This window comes from Oncorhynchus gorbuscha, linkage group LG03, assembly GCF_021184085.1.
Source record: "Oncorhynchus gorbuscha isolate QuinsamMale2020 ecotype Even-year linkage group LG03, OgorEven_v1.0, whole genome shotgun sequence".
Lineage (NCBI taxonomy): Eukaryota > Metazoa > Chordata > Actinopteri > Salmoniformes > Salmonidae > Oncorhynchus > Oncorhynchus gorbuscha.
The window spans coordinates 91,097,713-91,120,511 of NC_060175.1; the positions used below are offsets into that span (position 1 = coordinate 91,097,713).

The 22,799-nt window shown below is 42.4% G+C and overlaps 1 protein-coding gene across 1 annotated transcript in view; it reads left to right on the forward strand.

Annotated features, from left to right (window-relative positions):
* Positions 1–1,937: 1,937 nt before the first annotated feature.
* Positions 1,938–22,799, forward strand: part of LOC124032195 (pleckstrin homology domain-containing family G member 5-like) — a 116,409-nt gene continuing 95,547 nt past the window's right edge. The window contains exon 1 of the mRNA XM_046344402.1: positions 1,938–2,778. Within this exon, the coding sequence (XP_046200358.1) occupies positions 2,694–2,778 (85 nt within the window). The 5' untranslated portion in view covers positions 1,938–2,693. The remainder of the gene's footprint in view (positions 2,779–22,799) is intronic.

Consider the following 22,799-nt stretch of genomic DNA (forward strand, 5'->3'; position numbering starts at 1 on the left):
TGTTCTATCTAGCCAGTGCATTTTATATCCTGCTAGCTGAATATCCATGTCATCATTCAGCCACGATTCCGTGAAACATGAGATGTTACAGTTTTTGATGTCCCGTTGGTAGGATATTCGTGATCATACCTTGTCTAATTTATTGTCCAATTATTATACGTTGGCGAGTAATATTGACTGTAAAGGCACCTTTCCCACTCTCCTTCTCCGGATCCTTAATATGGATCCCTTAAGCGTGAATCCCGCTCGAATCCCGTTAGCGGGGTTGATTTGACAACATCCAGTGAAATTGTAGCGTGCCAAATTCAAACTACAGAAATATGAATTTTCAACCTTCACAAAAATATAAGTGTAATACATAAAAATAAAGCTTAACTTCTTGTTAATCCAGCCGCTGTGTCAGATTTCAAAAAGGCTTTACGGTGAAAGCAAACCATGCGATTATCTGAGGACAGTGCCCCGCATACAAACACATGAAAAACATATTTCAACCAGGCAGGTGCGACACAAAAGTCAGAAATAGCCATACAATAAATGCCTTACCTTTGAAGATCTTCTTTTTGCAATCTCAAATGTCTCAGTGACACAATGAATGGTCGTTTTGTTTGATAAATTCCTTCTTTATATCTCCAAAACGTCCATTTATTTGTTGCATTTGATTCAGAAATACGCCGGTTCCTACATGACTAATAAGTATCTAATAAATTACCTGTAAACTTGGTCCAAACATTTCAAACAACGCTCCTAATCCAACCTCAGGTATCCTAAAAATGTAAATGAATGATCAAATTTAAGACGGAATAAACTATTTCTAATTCAGGATAAAAACAACGTGAAGCGCGCTCCAGTTCACGCTCAACAAAAGTCTAAAGCCCTTCAGAGTGACACCTTATTAATTTCTCAAAAGAAAAACATCGAACAATTTCTAAAGACTGTTGACATCTAGTGGAAGCCATAGGAACTGGAATCTGGGCCCTATTAAATCTGGTCTCCCATAGAAAAACATTGGAAAACCCAGTGACCTCAAAAATGTTTTTCCTTGGATGGATTGTGCTCGGGGTTATGCCTGCCAAATCAGTTCTGTTGTACTCACAGACATTATGCTAACAGTTTTCGAAACATCAGTGTTTTCTATCCAAATCTACTAATTATATGCATATCCTAGCTTCTGGGCCTGAGTAGCAGGCAGTTTACTTTGTGCACACTTTTCATCCAGACGTGACAATACTGCCCCCTATCCCAGAGAGGATTTAATAAGAGGCACCCTGCTCTGTGTCCTCTGTGCCTGTGTCTCTTTCTCTTTCCATTAACGGGAATGTCAGCCCCGTCGGGTGTTCGCAGTATATTCTGTGCTTCCTGCTTGTTGAAGAAAAAAATCATTGTCTAATCCGAGGTGAGTGATCTCTGTCCTGATATCCAGAAGTTATTTTTTGCTGTAAGAAATGGTGGCAGAAACATTATAGACAAAATAAGTTACAAATAACACGGGGAAAAAAACACATAAAAGCACAATGGGTTCGACATCCGTAAAACTGCTGTCATTTCTTTCGCCGCCATTTTATTGGTGGAGATTTTGGGTTTTGCCCTAGCACTACACAGCTGATTCAAATAATCAAAGCCTGATGAGCTATAGGGCAAAAACCGAAACGTGCACCCATGGGTGGCCCCAGGACCGAGTTTGGGGAACCCTGTGATTAGACTAATCAAGTAAGGGCCAATCAATCAAGGCACAATTGCATACATCAAAACGTAACCCTTGCTATAGAGACCATTAAAGCTAAAGTAATTTTTGATTCAATTTAACAATATCTGATTATTGAAACATTATTTATTGTTTAAAATGAAACATTGTATGTTTTTCTCTACTACAATCAAATGACGTATGCTCTCTTTGGCGCCCCTAGATGCAACATTCTACCAACTTTTAAAGGGAAAGACGAGAAGGTGGCCTGAATGAATGGAATAGTTTTTTTTGATGGTTGAAAATCGGAGGGACAGATTGAGACTAGGCGGGGAATTACGTTGCCGACTTCAAGTTGCTTCACTTGCGCGAATGCAATGTAGAAGTCAATGGACGAAAATTGCAACAGAGTAGTCTGTGCTTCTTTCACCTATGGTATAATGGACGATTAAAATAAATAGTAGTATTATCGTGAGAGGGAGGGGTGAACGCTACGGTGGTTGGACAGTTCAAGCCTATTTAGGACGTGGATGTCGAAAATAATGATTTTCGTGCAGCAACAGGTTACTACTGCTGCATAGTGGAGTAAACCATAACAGCGTGTCCTTTTGTCATATTGCAGAATTTACCTTTAGGCGGTGTTTATTACTTGTGTCAGACCTATTCTGCACCAGTCAGCCATTAGCCTATTCCATTTTGGTGGAGACGGACTGAGTCAGCCGTGTGACAGGTTAGTTTATTCACGAAAGATTGGATTTATGTCAAGCTAACTTATTTACAGAGAACGAATACACGAGCACGCACGGCGTTCCAAAAAAAGAAGACCGTGGTTTTAGGCGAAATGGAGAGTGATAAAATGGCACATTAATGTTAAATGCAAACTTCAAGACCAGACCATCGGAATCTACCATTCATTGAGAACAGACATGAAGACGACCAACCATAGGTGATCTTCTCCTCTGGGATGTGTTGTTGGTGAGTTTTCAGGCGAAGAACCAAAAACAGGACTTAAATGGTTCCAAACAAGTGGACCATGAATTCAGTTCTACAGCACAAATCACCGCCAAGGAGTTGGCTTCGTCTCCGACTACGACTCCGTAAGTATCCTACAACAGCCACTGTCATATTTTCTCTCCTCTCGTCATCATTCATTATCATATACACAACGTGACCAAAAGTATGTGCTTGTCGAACAATTCATTCCAAATGCATGCACATTAATCTGGAGTTGGTCCTCCCCTTTTGCTGCTATAACAGCCTCCACTCTTCTGGGAAGGCTTTCCACTAGATGTTGGAACATTGCTGCTGGGACGTTATTCCATTCAGCCACAAGAGCATTAGTGATGTCAGGGTATTAGGCCCACAGTTGACGTTCCAATCTCAAATGTGTTCGATGGGGTTGAGGTCAGGGCTCTGTGCAGGTCAGTTCTTTCACACTGATCTCGACAAACCATTTCTGTATGGACCTCGCTTCGAGCACGGGGGGCATTGTCATGCTGAAACAGGGAAGGGACTTCCCCAACCTGTTGCCACAAAGTTAGAAACACAGAATCATCTAGAATGTCATTGTATGCTGTAGCGTTTAGATTTCCCTTCACTGGAACTAAGGGGCCAAGCAAGCCCTAACCATGAAAAACAGCCCCAGACCATTATTCCTCCTCCACCAAACTTTACATTTGGCACTATGCATTGGGGCAGGTAGCGTTTTCCTGGCATCCGCCAAACCCAGATTCATCCGTCGGACTTCCAGATGATGATGATGAAGCGTGATTCATCACGCCAGACAAGGTGTTCCCATTGCTCCAGAGTCCAATGGCGTCAAACTTTCATCACTCCAGTAAACGCTTGGCATTGCGCATGGTTATCTTAGGCTTGTGTGTGTGGCTGCTCAGACATGGAAACCCATTTCATGAAGCTTCCAACGAACATTTGTGCTCACCTTGCTCCCAGCGGCCGTTTTGAAGTTGGTAGTGAGTATTGCAACTGAGGACAGAGGATTTTTATGCACTATGCGCTTCAACACTTTGGCGGTCCTGGTGCCACATTGAAAGTCACCGAGGTCTTCAGTACGAGCCATTCAGCTGCCAATGTTTGTCTCATGAGATTACATGGCTGTATGCTCGATTTATTACACCTGTCGGCAACTTGTGTGGCTGAAATCGCAGAATCCACTAATTTGAAGGGTGTCAACATTCTTTTTGTGTATTTTTTAGTGTATTATCCACCCTTTGATCACAGTGTCATTGAACTCATATATGGTATTTATGACAATATTATTATTTTCCAGGACTAGGCCTTACCTTTGTCTTGAAAACTGGCACATAATGTCTGACTATGTGTAGTGCTTACAGAGAATCAAATCAAATCAAATCAATCGTGCTTCTACACCTTCATTGCTTGCTGTTTGGGGTTTTAGGCTGCGTTTCTGTACAGCACTTTGAGATATCAGCTGATGTACGAAGGGCTTTATAAATACATTTGATTTGATTACCAAGGCTGGCAAGCCAACACCTCCCCAAGTTGAAGACTGTCATTGGCAAATAACCAGAGAACAAAATCATCACAGTTGGAGTCCTATGGGCAAATTATTTTGGTCTTAGACTTGAAAGCACCCAGATGATAAATCTGCTGAGAAACCACACTGTTGAAAGAGGAATCTGATTCTGGTTGAATTAACCAGATTCAACAATGTTATTGATAGCATTTTTTTTATTTTTTGCCTTGGCTTACCAGCACACCTTCTCTCCAGCACACGTCAGAGGGAAGGGTAAACGTTGCACTGGACAGCATTCTTGACTTGAAATTGTTTTTTTTAGCTTTACTTAACTAGGCACGTCAGTTAAGAACAAATTGTTATTTTCAATGACTGCCTAGGAACAGACAGTCTTGTGCACTAGATATTCTTTAATTACAATTACAATTCTGCAACAAGCATTTTCACACAATACTGCAACGACCAGTCTGCTAGTTATTCTACAACAATGTCCTGTTTTACCCTTCATCTTATAGGATGTACAGCCAGTATGTTATAGTCTCAGTAAGTGACTGGGTTTGAAGTTTTGTAGCCTAATTGGTTGAGTCTGGAAACCTTCAATGTTCCACGCCACCAGGTCTTAAGCCTCTGCTCTTAAACACACTGGTCTAATCTGGGAACAGATGTCTTGTCTGGGCTCTCTGTGCACAAGCACAACAAGAAACAGCCTTCCTTATGGATAGAATTATGTACACATAGGCTACAGGATATTATGGACATAATTACAGCCATCATAATTCATGATACCTATGTGTGTAATTTACTGTAGTTTGTTTGACAAGTGAAATCCCCACCAGTAGCTGGGTGTGGTTTTAGTGTATGATGTAGAGCCTGGAAGGTATGTTGGGAGGTTGTCAGAGTTCCATGCCATGGGTCTTTTCTTAATTTATTTAAACCAGCGTGTCCCAAAATCAGTCCTGCTAACTCCAAGGCGTGCACATTTTGGTTTTTGCCCTAACTCAAAACTTGAGGATGAGTTGATTATTTGAATCGGCTGTTAAGTGCTAGGGCAAAAACCTAAAAGTGCACCTGTTTGGGAAAGGCTGCTTTAAACACACAGCCTGGTTTAATCTTCTTTAGCCTGTTTTAATCTGGGTGCAGATTTGTCTGGTGTGTTTAGGGGTCCCTGGTTCGTTTTGGTTTCAATATTCTACTTTGTCTTCTGTGATTTCCTTTTACTTTTCATCCTTTTACTTTCCTGACACTTCCTGCCGCTGTGGTCTGCATCATCTTGTGGTGTTTGTTCAGTTTTTTTCTTTATCTCCTCTTCCATAGCAGGAAAGGATTGCCCCATGGGTAGGTGAGTGTGACTGTTTGAACTCATCTTTGCATGATACCCATCTGTTCCAGAGCGTGAAAAGTCTGTGACTACCAGTGTGTCCATTTTTACTACTCAAGATCGGTCTGTGAAACTGCATGGAGAATGTTTTGACAGTTAAAAAAAATATGTTTAGTTTTCCATCTAAGTACATGTACAGTTGCCCACTGTGGGAAAAACAATTTACAATTCGGTGTTGACTATTTCAGAACACAGATAAGATTGATACGACTGATGTAGCTTACCTACTATTGTGGCAAATGTGTCATGGTTTTACACTAGGGACCAACCAGCCCCTTACCTTGAGTCATGTGAACGTGTTCACATTCACAGCTGAATCGACAGATGAAGTCATGGCCATAAACCTGCTCTCACAGCTGGATGCTAACCCCCCCCCTCGATCGTTGCATATATTTTCCTATCATCCCTCATTCTTTTACAAAGTACTCTTTAAAACACATGGGAGAGAATGGCAACCAAAGTTTTTGTCCTGTCGGTGTGGTCAGGTCTCACCCTCACCCTGTCTTGCAGGTCTTATTAACCTCGTTTTAGCTGGGCTGTTCTTCAGAGACCCAGACCTGTTGCTGGGGGATCTCGAGTTTGAGTTACAGGTGGCACAGAGACTCTGCTTTTTACCCTCAGGGAGCTGGAGGCACTCAACCTCTTTCAGTCAGCTGGGACATGTGTCATTTGATAGCATCAACAAGACTATTGGGTTTTACGATGCAGTTATCAGACATTGCTCTAATCAGAGTGAACGGTAATAGGCACATTTGAGGTCTATGAATTCAGTAATGGAATGATCTATCTCAATATATAACAATATTGGAACGATTCATCTGAATGTGTGGATTGGATTCATGTAAGGCTTGTGCTGTCGTTCCAGCTGAACATTCTGTCTTCGTTTTGGTATTTTTTAAAAAATTTTAATTTCACCTTTTATTTAGCCAGGTAGGCTAGTTGAGAACAAGTTCTCATTTGCAACTGCGACCTGGCCAAGATAAAGCAAAGCAGTGTGACACAGACAACAACACTTACACATGGAGTAAACAATAAACAAGCCAGTAACACAAGAAACAAATCAATGACACAGTATAAAAAAAGAAAGTCTATATACAGTGTGTGCAAAAGGCATGAGGAGGTAGGCAATAAATGGGCCATAGGAGCGAATAATTACAATTTAGCAGATTAACACTGGAGTGATGAATGAGCAGATGACGATGTGCAAGTAGAGATACTGGTGTGCAAAAGAGCAGAAAATGAAAATAAAAACCTTATGGGGATGAGGTCGGTAGATTGGGTGGGCTAATTAGATGGACTATGTACAGCTGCAGCTGTTCCTGGTTCTACATTTTTTTTAATGGGACATGCTTATTTAAGATGAGGAAGGCACTTTTCAAGAATAACTAGGCATCCTCTAATGACAGGATGAGGTCAATATCCTCCTCGCTGAAGTGTTTTGGGGAGCGTTTGACAGTGATGAGGGGTGGTCATTTGACCACAGACCCATTACGGATGCAGGCAATGAGGCAGTGACCGCTGAGATCTTGGTTGAAAACCGCAGAGGTGTATTTGGAGGGCAAGTTAGTTAGGATGATATCTATGAGGATCCCCCTGTTTACGTATTTGGGGTTGTACCTGGTGGCTTCATTGATAATTTGTGTGAGATCGAGAGCATCAAGCTTAGATTGAAGGGTGGCTGGGATGTTAAGCATGTCACAGTTTAGGTCACCTAGCAGCACGAGCTCTGAAGATAGATGGGGGGGCAATCAATTCACATATGGTGTCCAGGAGAGGAACCGGAGGCGTAGAATGTGGGTACAGCTAAAGGCTATCAGGACAGGTCGTTTAGTGCGTTCAGAGCAGAGAGTAAAAGGAGCAGGTTCTGGGCGTGAGAGAAAAGATTCAAGGTGTAATGTACAGACAGAGGCGTGGTAGGATGTGAGTACATTAGTGGTAAAACTAGGCATTGAGTAATGATAGAGATATTTAAACCAGGTGATCTCACCGCATATGTATGAGGTGGAACTAAATGTTAGGTTAAGGCATATTGAGCAGGGCTAGAGGCTCTAGTGAAATAAGACGATAATCACTAACCAGGACAGTAATGGACAGGGCATATTGATATTAGGGAGAGGCATGCGTAGCTGGGTGATCTGGCTGGAGACGCAGCGATTCAGACAGCTAGCAGGCCGGGGATAGCAAACTAGCAGAAGGACCTTTGAGGGACGTCTCGACGCGTGCGGTGACGTCGACAGACAAGTCGTGATGGATTAGTTGGGGTCCAAGTCCAATTGGCAAAATAGGTATAGTGGCCCAAGAAATTGGCAGATGGATCTATACAGCTAACAGTCCAATATGCTCTAGACTAGAGGTCGACCGATTAATCGGAAGGCTAGGGCCGATTTCAAATTTTCATAATAATCGGAAATTGGTATTTTTGGGCGCCGATTTGCGGATTTAAAAAAAATAATAGATATATGTGTGTGTGTGTGTGTGTGTGTACACACACCTTTTTATTTAACTAGGCAAGTCCGTTAAGAACACATTCTTATTTTCAATGATGGCCTAGGAACGGTGGGTTAACTGCCATGTTCAGGGGCAGAATGACAGATTTTCACCTTGTTAGCTCAGGGAACCAATCTTGCAACCTTACAGTTAACTAGTCCAACACAATAACGACCTGCCTCTCTCTCGTTGCACTCCACAAGGAGACTGCCTGTTACGCGAATGCAGTAAGCCAAGGTAAGTTGCTAAAAAACAATAATTCATAATCACTAGTTAACTACACATGGTTGATGATATTACTAGATATTATCTAGTGTGTCCTGCGTTGCATATATTCTGACTGAGCATACAAGTACCTAAGTACCTGACTGAGCGGTGGTTAGGCAGAAGCAGGCGCGTTAACAGTCATTCAAACAGCACCTTTGTGCGTTTTGCCAGAAGCTGTTAGTTGTGCATCAAGCATTGCACTGGTATGACTTCAAGCCTATCAACTCCCGAGACGAGGCTCGTGTAACCAAAGGGAAATGGCTAGCTAGTTAGCACGCACTAATTGTCGTTGTGTTGCTGGTTCGAGCCCAGGGAGGAGCGAGGAGAGGGACGGAAGCTATACTGTTACACTGGCAATACTAAAGTGCCTATAAGAATATCCAATAGTCAAAGGTTAATGAAATACACATGGTATAGAGGGAAATAGTCCTATAATTCCTATAATAACTACAACTTAAACCTTCTTACCTGGGAATATTGAAGACTCATGTTAAAAGGAACCACCAGCTTTCATATTGTCTCATGTTCTGAGCAAGGAACTGAAACGTTAGCTTTCTTACATAGCACATATTGCACTTTTACTTTCTTCTTAATTACTGTTTTTGCATTATTTAAACCAAATTAAACATGTTTCATTATTTACTTGAGGCTAAATTTATTTTATTGATGTATTAAATTAAGTTAAAATAAGTGTTCATTCAGTATTGTTGTATTTGTCATTATTATAAATAAATAAAAAAATCGACCGATTTTTATTTTATTTTATTTTTTTATTTTATTTTTTTAAATTGGTAGCGGCTTTTTTTGGTCCTCCAATAATCGGTATCCGCGTTGAAAAAAATCATAATCAGTGGACCTCTACTCTAGACAGCTAGCGAGCCTCTGCTATCGGATGGGCATTCAGGGCGGGTCGCGATGTAGAGGCCAGTTGAGTACCCCCTCGAGCAGATTACATCTTAGTCCAGTCGTGAAGGATCGGCGGGGTTCTGTGCCCCGTACCGGCAGTAGAAGGGGTCCGGGTATTGTAGCCCAGGAGTGGCTGATGGGCCTCTTTTAGATCAAATCAAATCAAATCAAATCAAATTTTATTTGTCACATACACATGGTTAGCAGATGTTAATGCGAGTGTAGCGAAATGCTTGTGCTTCTAGTTCCGACAATGCAGTGATAACCAACAAGTAATCTAACTAACAATTCCAAAACTACTGTCTTATACACAGTGTAAGGGGATAAGGAACATGTACATAAGGATATATGAATGAGTGATGGTACAGAGCAGCATACAGTAGATGGTATCGAGTACAGTATATACATATGAGATGAGTATGTAGACAAAGTAAACAAAGTGGCATAGTTAAAGTGGCTAGTGATACATGTGTTACATAAGGATGCAGTCGATGTTGTAGAGTACAGTATATACATATGTATATGAGATGAATAATGTAGGGTAAGTAACATTATATAAGGTAGCATTGTTTAAAGTGGCTAGTGATATATTTACATCATTTCCCATCAATTCCCATTATTAAAATGGCTGGAGTTGGGTCAGTGTCAATGACAGTGTGTTGGCAGCAGCCACTCAATGTTAGTGGTGGCTATTTAACAGTCTGATGGCCTTGAGATAGAAGCTGTTTTTCAGTCTCTCGGTCCCAGCTTTGATGCACCTGTACTGACCTCGCCTTCTGGATGATAGCGGGTGAACAGGCAGTGGTTCGGGTGGTTGATGTCCTTGATGATCTTTATGGCCTTCCTGTAACAACGGGTGGTGTAGGTGTCCTGGAGGGCAGGTAGTTTGCCCCCGGTGATGCGTTGTGCAGTCCTCACTACCCTCTGGAGAGCCTTACGGTTGAGGGCGGAGCAGTTGCCGTACCAGGCGGTGATACAGCCCGCCAGGATGCTCTCGATTGTGCATCTGTAGAAGTTTGTGAGTGCTTTTGGTGACAAGCCGAATTTCTTCAGCCTCCTGAGGTTGAATAGGCGCTGCTGCGCCTTCTTCACGACGCTGTCAGTGTGAGTGGACCAATTCAGTTTGTCTGTGATGTGTATGCCGAGGAACTTAAAACTAGCTACCCTCTCCACTACTGTTCCATCGATGTGGATAGGGGGTGTTCCCTCTGCTGTTTCCTGAAGTCCACAATCATCTCCTTAGTTTTGTTGACGTTGAGTGTGAGGTTATTTTCCTGACACCACACTAAGGGCCCTCACCTCCTCCCTGTAGGCCGTCTCGTCGTTGTTGGTAATCAAGCCTACCACTGTTGTGTCGTCCGCAAACTTGATGATTGAGTTGGAGGCGTGCGTGGCCACGCAGTCGTGGGTGAACAGGGAGTACAGGAGAGGGCTCAGAACGCACCCTTGTGGGGCCCCCCGTGTTGAGGATCAGCGGGGAGGAGATGTTGTTGCCTACCCTCACCACCTGGGGCGGCCCGTCAGGAAGTCCAGTACCCAGTTGCACAGGGCGGGGTCGAGACCCAGGGTCTCGAGCTTGATGACGAGCTTGGAGGGTACTATGGTGTTGAATGCCGAGCTGTAGTCGATGAACAGCATTCTCACATAGGTATTCCTCTTGTCCAGGTGGGTTAGGGCAGTGTGCAGTGTGGTTGAGATTGCATCGTCTGTGGACCTATTTGGGCGGTAAGCAAATTGGAGTGGGTCTAGGGTGTCAGGTAGGGTGGAGGTGATATGGTCCTTGACTAGTCTCTCAAAGCACTTCATGATGACGGAAGTGAGTGCTACGGGGCGGTAGTCGTTTAGCTCAGTTACCTTAGCTTTCTTGGGAACAGGAACAATGGTGGCCCTCTTGAAGCATGTGGGAACAGCAGACTGGTATAGGGATTGATTGAATATGTCCGTAAACACACCGAGCTGGTCTGCGCATGCTCGGAGGGCGCGGCTGGGGATGCCGTCTGGGCCTGCAGCCTTGCGAGGGTTAACACGTTTAAATGTCTTAATCACCTCGGCTGCAGTGAAGGAGAGACTGCATGTTTCCGTTGCAGGCCGTGTCAGTGGCACTGTATTGTCCTCAAAGCGGGCAAAAAAGTTATTTAGTCTGCCTGGGAGCAAGACATCCTGGTCCGTGACTGGGCTGGATTTCATCTTGTAGTCCGTGATTGACTGTAGACCCTGCCACATGCCTCTTGTGTCTGAGCCATTGAATTGAGATTCCACTTTGTCTCTGTACTGACGCTTAGCTTGTTTGATAGCCTTACGGAGGGAATAGCTGCACTGTTTGTATTCAGTCATGTTGCCAGACACCTTGCCCTGATTAAAAGCAGTGGTTCGCGCTTTCAGTTTCACGCGAATGCTGCCATCAATCCACGGTTTCTGGTTAGGGAATGTTTTTATCGTTGCTATGGGAACGACATCCAGATAGCTGGGAGAAAGGGCCTAGCATGCGCTAGCTCCAGGCTAATTGTTGCTTGCTCCGGGACCGACGTTAACCAGTACTTGGATTACAGCTAGCTAGCTGCGAACATCCAGGTGAAATTGTCCAGAGCTTGCAGTAGGAATCCGGGGATATGGAGAGAAAATAGTTCCGGTATGCTCTGGTTTGAGTCATGTTGTACAAACTGGCAAGAGCTTTCCGAGCTAAAGGTTAGCTGATGACCGCTAGCAGTGGTTAGCTGACTATTAGCTAGTGAGCTGGCTAGCTTCTGTTGGGGGATTCCGAATTCGAGGTGAATAATACTTTAGAAATAAACAGATCCGCATCACATTGGGTGAGGTGGGTTGCAGGAGAGTGTTTTAAAGTTGAGTTTTAGGGGACAAAAGATGTCTGACTGCTACGCCATCTTGGATTAATGGTGTATAGATTAGATGGTTTGATTTGGATTAAAGTTGATTGAATTATGCAAAGTGGGTAATGGATTTCAAACTCGTCCAAGGTCATCGTGGTGACTATTAATTGTAAACCACCGTTCTCCATGGTCTTGGAGAGAACCACACCCTGTTAAATTGGCCTTGTGGCTTCCCTGCTCTTCAGAACATAGTGGATAATTACAAGGGGATAACCTGAGCTCTGACACATGGTGCATCTTTAGGTTAGTAGACATTGGATGTAATGTTTACCTCAGTGTCCCTATATAAATACAAACACACATACCACCCCATTCAAATGGCTGTTTATGAACATTAGAGCCCTAAGGCTGACAATAACCATATTTTGAGTCAGTGAATAAGTGTTTTGATTTCTGTGAGGATTTAAGAGAGTAGTCCCACTGCACTTTCAGCCATTTAAATGAAAGGATTCTTTATATCAACAAGCTGAAGAAGGCAATACTAGTTGTTTGTCCCTCTTAACTGGTGGTTTAAGTATGGACTTTTTAAATTGCATGTCTGATAGCAATTTTCTCTGCGGGAAAGAACACACACAGTCAACCCCTTTTTTGCACCACATGGGTAGCGGGTAGTTGATGTACTGTTGTTGGATTGGGATGAATGTGTCTTCAATAGATCTGTTTACAAATGTCTTGACCTATAAATGTTTGAGAAGATTTAATAATTTTTGCCGATTTTGTTTGTGTAAGGGAGGGTTGCTCTCTATATAGTGTCTTTTGTGGAAAGGGCTTCCTTGCCAGCCTGTGCCAAGGCCGGTTGCATTGTTTCTGAACGGCACATGCTCATTTGATGTGAAAGCACCACTAATACCAGGGTGCAAAGTTTTCATCTGCATCACTATATCTGTGTTTGGAGTCAGTGGATAGGCTGCTGCGCTCTAAGCAGAGTCACTTGGCATGTTTGTATTTATTAGGGATCCCGGTTAGCTGCTGCCAAGGCAGTAGCTACTTTTCCTGGGGTCCAAACACATTAAGGCACTTACATATAAAACAGTATATCATATAACATTATTACACCACTACATATCTACAATACAAAATGTGTAATACCACCTGACAGCGTCACAAAAACGATGCACACGCTTCAATGGGGCAGAAGTCTGTGTGCTGTGATTCTGACTGGTCAGATGGCTAACAACAATGACAAGAAGCTGCCATGTAGGGAGTCGTAGGTGGCTATTTTCAGCTAGTTTTATCTTATTCTTGATGCCATGTCTTGTTTTGACTATGCTAAAATTCACTGAACTAGTGCTCATTGTAAAAATGTTGCATGAAATATAGTTTACGACATGTTGTCAACAAATATAGTTTACTACATGTTGTCAACAATCTAAGCCAACCCTGTCTATTTTGCCATATACAGTAGTTGCAAAAGTTTTGGTTTTGTTGCTAAACAACCAACTTGTCTATAGAAGGCAACACAGGCCTGTCTCTGCAAGTAGCAGTCTGAATACTTCCTCCTGAACGGGCAGGATTCCCGTTTCTTACTGTGTGGTGGTTCAGCACCCTTTTTTTTCTCTCAATCTGTCGGGAGTTCGGCACATTTTTTTTGTCAGAACGTTAACTTAGGAGCGCATACAATTTTGTGTCAAATGAAAGCATTCATATGCTTTTTATTAGGGCATATACGTTTTTCAACAATTGTGCATCTTAAAAGGTAGGAATAAGCTAAGGCTTTGATTTCTGATCAAATGGATAGAAAGGGGGTCTTAGAAAACATCTAGCAGAACATGGAGTGGTAGAGGACCCTGAGATAACATGGTGTGGTAGAGGACCCTGAGATACCATGTTAAACATGGCGTGGTAGAGGACCCTGAGATGCCATGTTAAACATGGCGTGGTAGAGGACCCTGAGATGCCATGTTAAACATGGCGTGGTAGAGGACCCTGAGATGCCATGTTAAACATGGCGTGGTAGAGGACCCTGAGATGCCATGTTAAACATGGCGTGGTAGAGGACCCTGAGATGCCATGTTAAACATGGCGTGGTAGAGGACCCTGAGATGCCATGTTAAACATGGCGTGGTAGAGGACCCTGAGATGCCATGTTAAACATGGCGTGGTAGAGGACCCTGAGATACCATGTTAAACATGGCGTGGTAGAGGACCCTGAGATACCATGTTAAACACGGAGTTAATTAGAAATACATCAAAATTAGGGCTCGGTGATACGTCAAATTTAATTAGATGAATTCAAATTTGTTTTTGTGCTATTCCAAATGCCTGTATCGTAACAATCAAGTTTAAAAAATATGTAAATATATTTAAAAAATCAGCATTTGGCTGCCTTTTCTCATTTTGTTTTTGGTCTTGTCTCCTTGGCTCCTTCTGTGCTTTGTTTAATGACTGTAGGCTGTGTGCATCTTCCCATTTCTCTCTCGCACACACACACACACACACACACAAACACACACACACACAAAGCCCCTCACCCTGCCACTCACAACAACGAAGAGATCACTTCTTCCTCTCTGACAGAATCGATTTCAACTCGCTTTTTGCATTTGCGGTTTGGTCCAACAGAATCGGTCATATGGACACCGATACACATTGAGGCATTATTTTACTTTTAAAAGAGAAGTTATCTGTAGAGCTCTGAGACAGAATTGTGTCGAGGCCTCGATCTGGGGAAGGGTACAAAACAAATTCTGAAGCATTGAATGTCCCCAAGAACACTGTGGCCTCGATCATTCTTAAATAGAAGAAGTTTGGAACCACAAGGACTCTTCCTAAAGCTGGCTGCCTGGCCAAACTGAACAATTGAGGGAGAAAGGCCTTGGTCAGGGAGGTGACCAAGAACCCAATGGTCACTCTGACAGAGTTCCTCTGTGGAGATGGTTGTCCTTCTGGAAGGTTCTCCCATCTCTGCAGCACTCCACCAATCAGGTCTTTCTGGCAGAGTGGCCAGATGGGAGCCACTCTTCAGTAAAAGGCACATGACAGCCCGCTTGGAGTTTGCCAAAAGGCACCTAAAGACTCTCGGACCATAAGAAACAAGATTCTCTGGTCTGATGAAAACAAGATTCAACTCTTTGGCCTGAATGCCAAGGGTCACATGTGGAGGAAACCTGGCACCATTCCTACGGTGAAGCATGGTGGTGGCAGCCTCATGCTGTGGGGATGTTTTTCAGCAGCAGGGATTGTGAGACTAGTCAGGATCGAGGGAATGATGAACGGAGCAAAGTACAGAGATCCTTGAAAACCTGCTCCAGAGCATTCAGGACTTCTGACTGGGACGAAGGTTTACCTTCCAACAGGACAACGACCCTAAGCACACAGCCAAGACAACGCAGGACTGGCTTCGAGACAAGTCTCTGAATGTCCTTGAGTAGTCCAGCCAGAGCCCAGTCGAACATCTCTGGAGAGATCTGAAAATAACTGTGCAGCAACGCTACCCATCCAACCTGAGAGCTTGAGCGGATCTGCAGAGAAGAATGGGAGAAACTCCCCAAATACAGTTGTCAAGATTGTAGAGTCATACCCAAGATGACTCGATGGTTTAATTGCTGCCAATGGTGCTTCAACAAAGTACTGAGTAAAGGGTCTGAATACTTATTTAAATGTGATATTTCAGTTTTTATATTTATAAATGAGCTAAAATGTGAACTTGTTTTTGCTTTGTCATTGTTTTTTTTTCTTCCCCTCGATCAATCTACACACAATGTAATACATTTCAGAATAAGGCTGTAATGTAACAAAATGTGGAAATAGTCAAGGGGTCTGAATACTTTCTGAAGCTAATGTGTAAGGAATTGTCAACTGGTTCTATTTCTGAGAAATAAGGTAGTCCTCATGATTTCAACATCTGAACAAAGTGGACGGGCTAGCATGCTGTTCAAACAGTTGGAGACAGACAAGTCTGTGTTCATATCAATTCATCTGTTCTACCTTGTTATCTAGCAAATGGATCCAAGTTTGCTCAATTTGAAATATAAAGATTAGCTGGCTCCTCACTAGAATGTGGGCTTGTACTTGAGAGATTTGAGTTAATTTGTGTACATTTTCTTATAATGCCTGTTATTATTAGTTAATGTGTATTATGCGTGGTTCGGGTTAAATACAAAAATAAAAATGCTTTTTCTTAGACTCAGTGATTATTGTAAAAAGCAGTTAAACTTTTGATGAAATTATTAAATTATTGGTGGGTCTTATGGTTGTGGAAGGATATTTTTTATTTATTTAAACTTTTATTATGACTGGGAAGTCATTCTGAGACCAGGGTCTCCTTTATAGATGAGCCCTGCAGGAATACATTTAAATGCATACAATAAACAAAATTACAAACATTAAGAAAAAAAAGACCCATTTATCAACAGAGGTTTCCGATCAGTACTCTGTACTGGTCCCCCTTGGTCAGTTCATATCCCCATAATCTAAAATGGCCTGGACAATTTCCTTCCTATTAACAAAAGTCAGACATCCTTTTGATTCTGTAAAATAAACCAACATTGAACTTCAACTTCACCAGCTGTGACATTTTTTTTTAAATGACAGTTTATCATTCAAGATATTTGTAGGAACTCGCTCAATTTCTGTACCGTTCAAACTAGTCATTACAATTAATTGAAATCTGGTATATGGGGCCTTGGAAAAATGCATGCGCTTTGTTTGGATTTAACACTAACTTTAGATCCAATGGTGAGCTCTAAAGTGCTTGAAAACCAGACTTCAAATGTGAAAAGGCTTTTCACAATTCCTGACATTTAATCTTAAAAATGACCTGTCCTAGGTCAGTTAGGATCACCACTTCATTTTAAGAATGTGATGTCAGAATAATAGTAGTGATTGATTTCAGCTTTCATTTCTTTCATCACATTCCCAGTGGGTCAGAAGTTTACATACACTCAATTAGTATTTGGTAGCATTGCCTTTAAATTATTTAACTGGGGTTAAATGTTTCTGGGTAGCCTTCCACAAGCTTCCCACAATAAGTTCGGTGAATTTTAACGTGAGACAAGTTTGTAAGGCCTCCTTGCTCGCACACACTTTTTCAGTTCTGCCCACAAATTTTCTATAGGATGGAGGTCAGGGCTTTGTGATGGCCACTCCAGTACCTTGACTTTGTCCTTAAGCCATTTTGCCTCAACTTTGGAAGTATGCTTGGGGTCATTGTCCATTTGGAAGACTCATTTGCGACCAAGCTTTAACTTCCTGACTGATGTCTTGAGATGTTGCTTCAATATATCCACATCATTTTCCTACCTCATGATGCCATCTATTTTGTGAAGTGCACCAGTCCCTCCTGCAGCAAAGCACCCCCACAACATGATGCTGCCTCCCCGTGCTTCATGGTTGGGATGGTGTTCTTCGATTTGCAAGCCTCCCCCTTTTCCCTCCAAACATAAAAATGGCCATTATGGCCAAACCGATCTCTTTTTTTTTGTTTGTTTCATCAGACCAGGGAACATTTTTGTAAACCCTAGTCTGTCTTTTATGTCGGTTTTGGAGCAGTGGCTTCTTCCTTGCTGAGCGGCCTTTCAAATTATGTTAGGGTTCGTTTTACTGTGGATATAGACACTTTTGTACCCTTTTCCTCCAGCATCTTCACAAGGTCCTTTGCTGTTGTTCTGTGATTGATTTGCACTTTTCACACCAAAGTACATTCATCTCTAGGACACCGAACACGTCTCATTCCTGAGTGGTATTACGGCTGCGTGGTCCCATGGTGTTTATACTTGCGTACTATTGTTTGTACAGATGAACGTGGTACCTTTAGCCATTTGGAAATTGCTCCCAAGGATGAACCAGACTTGTGGAGGTCTAACATTTTTTTTTCTGGGGTCTTTGCTGATTTCTTTTGATTTTCCCATGATGTCAAGCACATTTGCACATGCTCTATATATATTTTCCTACTGTATTGTTGATTGTATGTTTGTTTATTCCATGTGTTACTCTGTATGTGTCAAACTGCTTTGCTTTATCTTGGCCAGGTCGCAGTTGCAAATGAGAACTTGTTCTCAACTAGCCTACCTGGTTAAATATAGGTGAAATAAATAAGAGGCACTGAGTTTGAAAGTAGGCCTTGAAATACATCCACAGGTACATCTCCAATTGACTCAAATGATGTCAATTAGCCTCATCAGAAGCTTCTAAAGCCATGACATTTTCTGGAATTTTCCAAGCTATTTAAAGGTCAGCTTAGTGTATGTAAACTGCTGACCCACTGGAAGTGTGATGCAGTGAATTAAAAGTGAAATAATCTGTCTAACAATTGTTGGAAAATTACTTGTCATGGACAAAGTAGATGTCTTAAGTTTTTGTGGAGTTGTTGATAAACGAGTTTTAATGACTTCCGACTTCAACTGTAACAACATTCAACAACATACATAAACTGAACAAGATCCACAGACATGTGACTAACAGAAATAGAATGTGTCCCTAAACAAAGGGGGGTCCAAATCAAAAGTAACAGTCAGTATCTGGTGTGGCCACGAGCTGCAGTAATTACTGCAGTGCATCTTCTCATGTACTGCACCAGATTTGCCAGTTCTTGCTGTGAGATGCTACCCCACCCTTCCACCAAGGAACCTGCAAGTTCCTGGACATTTCTAGGGGGATTTAATTTTAAAATTTTTTTAACCTTTATTTAACCAGGCAAGTCAGTTAAGAACATATTCTTGTTTTCAATGACTGCCTGGGAACAGTGGGTTAACTGCCTGTTCAGGGGCAGAACGACAGATTTGTACCTTGTCAGCTCGGGGGTTTGAACTCACAACCTTCCGGTTACTAGTCCAACGCTCTAACCACTAGGCTACTAGGCCCTAGCCCTCACCCTTCGATCCAACAGGTCCCAGACATGCTCAATGGGATTGAAATCCAGGCTCTTCACTGGCCATGGCAGAACGCTAACATTCCTGTCTTGCAGGAAATCGCACACAAGAACGAGCAGTATGGCTGGTGGCATTGTCATGCTGGAGGGTCATGTCATGATGAGCCTGCAGGAAGGGTACCACATGAGGGAGGAGGATGTCTTCCCTGTAACGCACAGCGTTGAGATTGCCTGCAATGACGACAAGCTCAGTCCGATGATGCTGTGACACACTGCCTCAGACCATGACTGACCCTCCAGAGTACAGGCTTCGGTGTAACGCTCATTCCTTTGATGATAAACGCGAATCCGACCATCACCCCTGGTGATACAAATGGCGACTCGTCAGTGAAGAGCACTTTTTGCCAGCCCTGTCTGGTCCAGCGACGGCGGGTTTGTGCCCATAGGCAACGTTGTTACCGGTGAGGACCTGCCTTACAATAGGCCTACAAGCCCTCAGTCCAGCATCTCTCAGCCTATTGTGGACAGTCTGAGCACTGATGGAGGGATTGCTGTCCCCAGTCCACCTGGTCGTGCTGCATCTCCAGTTTCAACTGTTCTGCCTGCGGCTATGGAACCATTTCCTGTTCACTGGACGTGCTACTTTGTCACAGACCTGTTTTTTTAAAGCTCTCTAGATACAGCAGGTGCAGTAGAGATTGTCTGAATGATCGGCTGTGAAAAGCCAACTGACATTTACTTCTGAGGTGCTGACCTGTTGCACCCTCTACAACCACTGTTATTATTATCTGACCCTGTTGGTCATCTATGAGCATTTGAATATCTAGGCCATGTTCTGTTATAATCTCCACCCGGCACAGTCAGAAGAGGACTGGCCACCCCTCATAGCCTGGTTCCCCTCTAGGTTTCTTTCTGGGTTCTCACCTTTCTAGGGAGTTTTTCCTAGCCACCATGTTTCTACACCTGCATTGCTTGCTGTTTGGGTTTTTAGGTTGGATTTCTGTACAGCACTTTTTGAAATCAGCTGATTTATGAAGGGCATTATAAATTAATTAATTAATTAAATTAATTTGTGTCCTGAGTTTTCATAACTGTGACCTTAAAGGGACGTGTGTGTGTGTGTGTGTACCAAAAATATGAATGCAACAATTCCAAAGATGTTACTGAGTCACAGTTCATCTAAGGAAATCAGTCATTTGAAATCAATTCAATAGGCCCTAATCTATGGATTTCAAAATACTAGGCAGGGGGCACTGCCATGGGTGGGTCTGGGAGGACATAGGCCCACCCAATTTGGAGCCAGGCCCAGCCAATCAGAATGAGTTTTTCCCCTCTAAAGGGCATTATTACAGACAAATACTCCTCATTTTCATCAGCTGTCCGGTTGCCTGGTCTGACGATCCCGTTGGTGAAGAAGCCGGCTGTGGAGGTCCTTGGCTGGCGTGCGGACACATGATTTGCAGTTGTGGCCGGTTGGAGGTACTACCAAATTCTCTAAAACAACAAATTTTAAATGCAGCATGAGCTGAAATAAGATCCAATACATTTGTTGGTTTGCAATTGGAAAAAGGTGGTAGAAGTAGTATTCTTCCAGTAATGTGAAATTCATAGATTAGGGCCTAATTAATTCATTTCAATTGACTGATCTCCTTTATATGAACTAAATCAGTGAAATTGTTGCATGTTACTTTTTTTGTGTGTATAAAATGCATCATTCTGTTACAAAATCGGTAACAGAGAATGGCAAAAAAAATCTAACAGAATGATTGCAACTGAATTGGCTGCAATGGGAATTCATAGTAATCACAAACCAATCATGGACAGCACACTAAAGTAGAGTACAGTATGATTTGGGTACTGAACAATACTTTACACAGGTGCTCCCTGTACTGAAGTCTGCTGTGCTGTACTGTAATGTCCAGACTTGTATGATTTGGTCTTGTTTTGGGCTGGAGCTCTTTAGAATAATAGCCAGTGTTGAGAATAATATCCTAACATATGACATTTTTCCGCCTGATGTATACCTGTTAACCTCTCTGGGATAGGTGGGAAGCTGGCGTCCCACCTGGCCAAAAGCCAGTGAAAATGCAGAGCGCCAAATTCAAATATTCAAATTAATATTAATATTAATATTCAAATAAATTACTATAAAAATCAAACTTTCATGAAACCACACATGTAAGATACCAAATTAAAGCTACACGTGTTGTGAATCCAGCCAACATGTCAGATTTCAAAAAGGCTTTTCGGCGAAAGCAAACTATGCTAGTATCTGAGGGTAGCACCTCCGTAAACAAACATAACATATTTTAACCCTGCAGGCGTGACACAACGCAGAAATAAAAATATAAATCATGCCTTACCTTTGATGAGCTTCTTTTGTTGGCACTCCAATAAGTTCCATAAACATCACAAATGGTCCTTTTGTTTGATTAATTCCATCGACATATATCCAAAATGTCCATTTATTTGGTGCGTTTGATCCAGAAAAACCTCCAGTTCCAACTTGCGCAACGTGAAAGAAAAACATTTCAAACTACTTTTGTAATACAACTTTAGGTATTTAAAAAAAAAAATCAATAAAATTGAAGACTGGATCTGTGTTCAATACAGGAAGAAAACAAACTGACGCTACCTTTCTGGTCACGCACCTCTATCGAACAGTACACTTGAAGTGATCCTCGTTTTGAACAGGGCTTCTTATCTTCTGGGGATGAGTAGCAGGCAGTTGAATTTGGGCATGCATTTCATCCGGACGTGAAAATACTGCCCCCTGTCACAAAGGAGTTAAGGATACATCACCATAAAGAGTGACATTCATTATTTAATTCTGTATAGTACAGATCAAGAACCCATGAGCGGCAAGCCCTAGCAAGGCCTAGCAGTTAGCGCATTGGGCCAGTATCCAAAAGTTTGCTGGTTCGAATAGCAGATTTTCACAGTTGGCTAGGTCTGTGCCCTTGAGCAAGGCACTTAATCCTCATTTGCTCCAGGGTGCCGTACTACTATGGCTGACCTTGTAAAACAACACATTTCACTGAACCTATCCAGTGTATGTAACAATAAAACATTGTCATTGTTACTGAGCGTTAATCCTCTTCACTTAACTGTAGTTCAATAACCAAATATATATATATATATATTTTTTTTTATAAAAGGTCTATTTTCTGACATTCTTTGTGCAGACATCTTTGAATCTTAATTCGGAGTATACAGTTGAAGTCAGAGGTTGGAGTCGTTAAATCTCGTTTTTCAACCACTCCACACTCAGCAAGGAAGAGGCCACTGCTCCAAAACTGGCATAAAAAAGCCAGACTGCAGTTTTGCAACTGCCCATGAGGACAAAGATAGTACTTTTTTGGAGAAATGTCTTCTGGTCTGATGAGACAAAAATATAACAGTTTGGCCATAATGACCATTGTTTTGTTTGGAGTAAAAGGGGGAGGGCTTGCAAGCCGAAGAACACCATCCCAACCGTGAAGCACGGGGGTGGCAGCATCATGTTGTGGGGGTGCTTTACTGCAGGAGGTACTGGTGCACTTCACAAAATAGATGCAATTATGCGGTAGAAAAATTATGGGGATATATTGAAGCAACATCTCAAGACATCAGTCAGGAAGTTAAATCTTGGTCGCAAATGGGTCTTCCAAATGGACAATGACCCCAGGCATACTTCCAAAGTGTGACCGAAAGGCTTACGGACAACAAAGTAAACAAAGTATTTGTGGCCATCAATCCTATAGAAAATGTGTGGGTAGAACTGAAAAAGCGTGTGCGAGCAAGGAGGCATCATAACCTGACTCAGTTACACCAGCTCTGTCAGGAGAAATGGGCCAAAATTCACCTAACTTATTGTGGAAAGCTTGTGGAAGGCTACCCAAAAGTTTGAC